At 53.6% G+C, this 6322-nt stretch overlaps 1 protein-coding gene across 1 annotated transcript; it reads left to right on the top strand.

Annotated features, from left to right (window-relative positions):
* Positions 1-303: 303 nt before the first annotated feature.
* TULP2 (TUB like protein 2) lies at positions 304-6322 on the top strand. Its single transcript, XM_072756719.1, has 9 exons — positions 304-413; positions 1047-1184; positions 2602-2726; positions 3380-3691; positions 4546-4658; positions 5177-5291; positions 5378-5476; positions 5723-5894; positions 6168-6322. The coding sequence occupies exons 1-9, from the start codon at positions 344-346 to the stop codon at positions 6299-6301; spliced, it is 1278 nt and encodes a 425-aa protein (XP_072612820.1). The 5' UTR covers positions 304-343; the 3' UTR covers positions 6302-6322.

The following is a 6322-nucleotide window of genomic DNA, read 5'->3' as shown; positions in this document are numbered from 1 at the left end:
GGAATCTGGGACCCTAAAGAAGCAAACCTTGGTGATGGGAGTTTAAAGTTTCTAAGGAACAAGGGTTCTGGGGGCAGGACTGCTAGGTCCTGGGGGTAAGAGAGGACGGGGTGCCAGGACTCCTGGATCCGAGGAAGGAGGGGTCTAAGGACTGAGAGCCTGGACTCCCTGGACTCCCTCCCGAGCATGTGTCCCTTGCCCCAGGCCCTCCTTCATCCCCGTCTTCCCGGCTCCCAAACCCCCCTTTCCCACTCCCTCAGCGGCTGCTCTTTTTTTTTTTTTTTTTTTTTTTTAGCGGCTGCTCTTTGAAAAGAGGCAGCGACGGAAGCGCCAAGAGCCCCTCATGGTTCTAGCCAATCCCGACGCTTCCCTGCGGCCCCGGCGACGGTGGAGGCGGGAGGAGCGCCTCGCAGGTGACAGCAGTGAGGAAAAGTTCCTAGTGTCGGGCAGGAGCCTAGAGGGAAGGGTCTGCGGGTGGTTGGGACGCGGCCCAAAGGGTTCAGAGGGGAGGGCGCGAGCGGAGGCCAGCAGAGCCCAGTGCAGAGCCCTTAGGGGCGGGGGAGCGACTCCTGCGGGAGCCCGGGGGCGGGGCAGGGAGCGCGAGGGGGCGGAGCCTTGTCCCATTAGAGGGTGGGGCCCGAGAGAAGCCCGTGATTGGGCTCCCTGGAGCTCTGGGGCGGAGCCTGGGGTAGCGGGTGGGCGGGGGGGGTCTGGTCCTGGAAGGGGCAGGGACTCAATTCAGGAGAGAGGGAGGGATGGAATTAACAAAGTTCGGGGGACGAGGCATGGATAATCCACTAGAGACCGGTCCTGGAGGGACGGAGAGCCCGGTGTGGGATTGTGTATGCACGGAGTTCGAAACAATTTAGCCACACGGTGTGCCTGTTTGAGCCTTAGGATGGAGTTAACGTTCTGAATGGGTCTCAGGCGTTTGGGCGGTCGATCACGGAGAGAGTCTGGGAGTCAGCGAGGAAGCGGATCTTTTCAGGGGACTGGAGTTTGTTCCTTGTGTTAATGGGCCTCGATGCACCTTCTCCTTGGGGCAGGCCTTGGGAATCCTTTCCTCCAGGAGAGTGTGCCAGAGGCACATCTGAGCTCTGGTGCCCACAGTGCCCTGGGCATCGTGAGCTGCAGTGGAGATGGCAGCGGTGAGCGTGGCCCACTGGCGTCACTGACAGAAGCAGGTAATCTCGAGTCCTTGGACCCCCTATACCCTAGAACTACAATCCCACCGGAATCCAGCAGTCTGGAAACTCAGTCCTTGCTCTCCAAAGGATCCAGGTGTCCAGGCCCCCATGTTCCCTGTCATCTCTCACACTCAGGAGTCCAGGTCCTGAAACTCCTTCTCCAAAACTCAGGAATCTGAATCTCCACGCCCCTTCCCTACCCCCTCCCCAATTGCCCACTCCAGAAATCCCAGTCTCTAGTCCTTCTCCCTATTCTGGCTACCAGACAGTTCCGTTCCAGAGTTGGAAGAAGTCCCAGTGGAGGATGTTCCCACTTTTCCACCTCCTTATAAAGAGCCTCCAGGGATTCGACGCAGGGGTTGGCCAGCCCACCAACAACCTGGTAATTTCAGGGACATTGATTGAAATCTGGTCCCCTGGTCCATGTGGCAAATCCTCCCCCCCTTTTTTATAACAGCTTTTTTTTTTTTTAAGATTTTATTTATTTATTCATGAGAGACACACAGAGAGACGGGGGGGGGGGGGGGGCAGAGACAGAGGCAGAGGGAGAAGCAGGCTCCATGCAGGGAGCCCGATGAGGGACTCGATCCCAGGACCTCAGGATCATGCCCTGAGCCAAAGGCAGACACTCAATCATTGAGCCACTCAGGTGTCCCTTATAACAGCTTTATTGAAATATATTTCACATTCCATGCAATTCACTCATTTAAAGTTTACAATCCCTTGGTTTTTAGTGTATTTACAGAGATGGGCAACTAGCACCACAGTTTTAGAACATTATTATCCCAAAGGAAACTGTACTTTTTAGCAGTGACCCACACACACACCTCATTTCGCCCAGCCCTAGGCAACCACTAATGGATTGTCTCTTTAGATTTGCCTATTCTGGACATTTCACTTAAATAGAATAATATAGTGTAAGATTTTCGTGATTGACTTCTTTTGCTTAGTATGTTTTTAATGTTATTCTATGTTGTAGCATCATCAGTATTTCGTTATTTCTTTTTTTTTCTTGTTATTTCCTAATATTGTATGACAAACCTTCTATTATCATGACATGACCAACTATTCAATAACAGGACTCTTAATTATCACCCCAAACCTCATCCCTTGCTCCCATTTTAGTTCCCAATCTCTGATATATGATGCACTCACTTTTTGAGACAAGGGAAAAGGAGGGCTCGAACCCCACCCTGTCCTTATACCCAAGGCAGTCAGAACCTACTCAGCCAGCATGGACACCCATGCACATGGGGGAGAAGGAGGATCTGGGAAATAAGTGTGATGAGTAATAAGCAGAAGTCAGGAACCTAGGATATCTGGCCTTTTCCAGCTAGTACTGGTGACCTTGTCCCAAGCTCCTGGGACCCCAGTGTCCTGTGTGAGTCTTCCTCTGGCTTCTTCCACTCCTTAGGGGCCAGTGCGGAGGAAGAGAGTGAATCCCAGGATGTTGGAGATGAATATGAGTCACCCAGTCCAGGACCAGACCCTGGAATGGATGGTGATGACCTAGGACGTGGAGACTTGGCTTCCAACAAGGTGGGAGGTGGCACTGCCAATCAGGATATAGGAAGAGGGCTAGCCTCGGACTCTAGAGAGGGTTGGTCTAAAATTCTGCAGCCCAATCAGAGGGCCTTTTTCCTGGTGAGTGGAACCTGTTATGATTAGGCTAGCGGTGTCTGTGTGTGTGCCATTTATGAAGTCAATCTGGAGGATTTAAATCGATGTAAAGACATATATTAAAATCCAACCCACCGAAAGGCAGCGAGCTTTGGAGAGGGCGAAACGGTGTTTGGGCTAGTTGACACTCACTCAGGTATTGTTGAAAATAAGATAGTTTCAGTTGGGTAGCTCTGGGCCATATTATATGTCACCTAGACCTCACTGACCCTGGTTTTAGATGATCGGACAGTGCTTTGGAAGGGATTCTTCGATCGGTAGATGGAGTGGGCGTGGTTTCAGAGGGAAGCTGTTAGTGGTGACCAAGGAACAGATAAGGAGGGGGCTTGGCTGCGTGGACCCTGAAGGTAGTGGCCGACCAGCAGGTGGCCGAGATGTTTGACTAATGAGCAGAGAGCGTGGCTTGGGGCGTAGCCCCAAGCGGGCGTGGCCAATCAGGAGTTGGGAAGGCTGGGGCGGGGGCGGGGGCGGGTCTCAGCCGTCCCTCACCTTGAATTTGGCGCCTGGGCTAGGGCGAAGACTTGAAAGAGAAGAAACAGAAGTCGGAGTCTCCTGTGAGGAAGTCCCCAGCGGCGGCCGAAGCGGCGGTGTCCGAGGCCCCGGGAGGCGAGGTCGGCGCAGGCAGCAGCGATGTGGGGCTCTCGCCCCAATCGCCCCTCCGCGCGCCGGGCCCTCGGCTGGGACAGGACACCGAGGCGTATGTGCTGCGGCCGGCTCTGCCCGGCCTCACGGTGCAGTGCCGCATCAGCCGCGACAAGCGCGGCGTAGACAAGGGCATGTTCCCTTTCTACTATCTCTACCTGGAGGCGGCCGACGGCCTGAAGGTGCGGGCTGGCGGACTTTCGAGCAAGCCCCACCTCCCAGGAGCAAGTCCCGCCCCTTTCTGAGAGCTAGGAGTTGTGAACTCCAGGGCCAAGCGCTGCCCTTTACGGAACTAGGCTGCTCTCGCAGTAGCATAGGCCCTAACCAAGCCCGTAACTAAGTCTCCTCCTGTCTGGAGATGGGCCCACTTTCTCAAAGTCAAGGCCACGCCAATCTGTGTCCAAAACCCCACCACTTACATACACCCTGGAGGTATTGGCTCCGTTGTGTTTGTCCAAGTCCGGCCTCTCACTGAGCCTTCTTATCTATCAGGCCCTCACTCATTCCTGGGATAAGCCCCGCCCATAGGAACCAAGCCCCACCCCTCGTGGATTTTTCCCTTCTAGAACCAAGCCACGCCCTCTCAATCTGGCCAGCTCCCCCTAGGTGTGGTGTGGCAGCCCTCTCTTCAAGGACTCTACCCCAAAAGAGGCTTTCCCTTTACTCAGTAGTGCCAGAGGTGAAATGCCTACCAAAGTCCCGCTGCAATGTTCCAAGTAAGGCTTTTCCCTGTTCTCCAAAGCCGCCCAGCCTGCCACAAGTTAGGCTCACTCCTGCCTGGACTGAGCCCTAACCCAGGACCCAGTGGTGAAAGGCATGGTGATGGGGCGGGGGTTGATATTAAGATGTGAAGCTCCCCTTCAGGACCCAGCTGATGATTTCCTTCTGTGAGAACCACATCTCCCAGCAAGGCTTGGGATGCTTATTGCTCCATTACCCTCTCCTCTGTCCTGGGGACACGGTGTCTCCTTGTCTTGGACCTCTAACCCTAACCAGATGTCAGAAATTGATTCTGATGGGCTCTTCCTATCCACAGCACTTCCTTCTGGCTGGGCGCAAGAGAAAAAAAAGCAAAACCTCCAATTACCTCATCTCTCTGGACCCCACAGACCTGTCTCGGGATGGGAACAACTTTGTGGGCAAAGTCAGGTGGGCAGAGCCATGATATGTGTGAGAAACAGGTAGCAAGAAGCCTCAGGGTGGCGGAAGGGGCAGGGGAGGAAAGGACAAGCCGGCCACATAGCTAAGTTCCATGGGCTCTAGGACCTTTTATCTTAAGAGCCGGACTGACAGGCTGTGTATTTCTTCAGGTGGTAGCCCCACTGTGAGTGGGAATAAGAGGACTTAAGGGCTTTGGAGCAGAGGCTGACATTTGAGACATTTGACTTCTTGGGAGGCAAGGTGGTGGAACTCCCAAGTTCCCTCCATGGGAGAGGGCTGCGATGAGTGCATTCTTGCATCTTAGGGGCAGGAAAGTTCCTAAAAGGCAGGGGGCTAAAATCATGGCTCATCAAAGAAACAGAGGGGGCTGGCACTATGGATACATGGAATATGGAACTTAAGTCCCAAGTAGAGGGTTAATGGGAAGAATTGATGACATAGGAAAGCACTTAATGTACAGCAAAACAGTAATTACCTTTACTCTGACCACTGCCCTCTTGGAGCAGATCTAATGTCTTGGGCACTAAGTTCACCATCTTTGACAATGGGGTGAATCCTGAAAGGAAGAATTTCGTCCCGGAGACCGCTCGCATCAGAGAGGAGCTGGGGGCTGTGTGTTATGTGAGTGTCTGGGAGACAAGAGCGAATGAAGCAGGACGGTAGGGAGGGAGAAAAGAGCCAGGCTAACTGGAGCATACTACCCCCAGGAGACCAACATCTTGGGATTCCGAGGACCACGGAAAATGAATGTGATCATTCCAGAAATCGATGCCCAGAACCAGAGAATCAGTGTCCAGCCACAAAACGTGAGTTGGCTAAAGTTGGGTTGAGACTCTGGGTCAGGGCCGGGAGGAAGGTCTGGGGGATCTGCTCTAGGTCCTAAGGGAGAAGAGGGCCTATGGCTTGCAGGTGGTCATATGTGAAGCCAGAAGGGCTTTGTCAGACTTTTATGTTTGTCAAGGAGGAGAGATTAGGGACTCAAAATTCTGAGTCCGGAGAAGAAAAAAAGTTCATTGGTGGCAGTTAACCATGCCCCCTACTTTATCTTCTAGGGGCTGGAGTCACTACTGAGTCGCTTCCAACGGGGGGCCACCCAGAGGCTCATCCTGCTGCAAAACAAAACCCCCTTGTGGAGCCAGGAGAACGGCACCTACGTACTCAATTTTCACGGTCGAGTCACTCAGGCCTCGGTCAAGAATTTCCAGATCGTGTATCCGGATGACGGTGAGCTCCTAGGAATCAGTTTATAAACTTGGGCAAAGGGTAATGAGAGGACGAGAACTACTTCTCCCAGCAGCCCTTGAGCGTTTTTCTAGGCAGGGCCGATTCCACGCGGTTGCAAAGCCTGCTGGGAGCTGTAGTTTAAATGGCCCTCAGGGTTTCTGACGTAGTGGGAGCTCAGCACAGCCTCAGAGAAGTAAGAGTTCTCTGAGTTCAGAGGACCTTGGAAGGGAGTTAAGAGGTGGGGCTAGGCTTAGTTCCTGACTTCCTCCTCAGTGGACTACCTCGTGCTCCAGTTCGGCCGCGTGGCCCCGGACACGTTCACCATGGACTTCCGCTTCCCGCTTTGCCCACTCCAAGCCTTTGCCATCTGCTTGTCCAGTTTCGATGGAAAGCTGGCCTGTGCGTAATCCAATGAAATGTTGTACCCT

Source organism: Vulpes vulpes, chromosome 1, assembly GCF_048418805.1.
Source record: "Vulpes vulpes isolate BD-2025 chromosome 1, VulVul3, whole genome shotgun sequence".
Lineage (NCBI taxonomy): Eukaryota > Metazoa > Chordata > Mammalia > Carnivora > Canidae > Vulpes > Vulpes vulpes.
The sequence above is the reverse complement of the archived record's forward strand: the minus strand, read 5'-3'. Positions and strand labels throughout refer to the sequence as shown.

Bases quoted from the DNA above. Each gene is read 5' to 3' on its own strand.
- TULP2 (XM_072756719.1), top strand. From the start codon at position 344: ATGGTTCTAGCCAATCCCGACGCTTCCCTGCGGCCCCGGCGACGGTGG. The intron at 414-1,046 runs GTGACAGCAGTG...TCCTTGGGGCAG, and splicing joins GCGGGAGGAGCGCCTCGCAG to GCCTTGGGAATCCTTTCCTC. The intron at 5,292-5,377 runs GTGAGTGTCTGG...TACTACCCCCAG, and splicing joins AGCTGGGGGCTGTGTGTTAT to GAGACCAACATCTTGGGATT.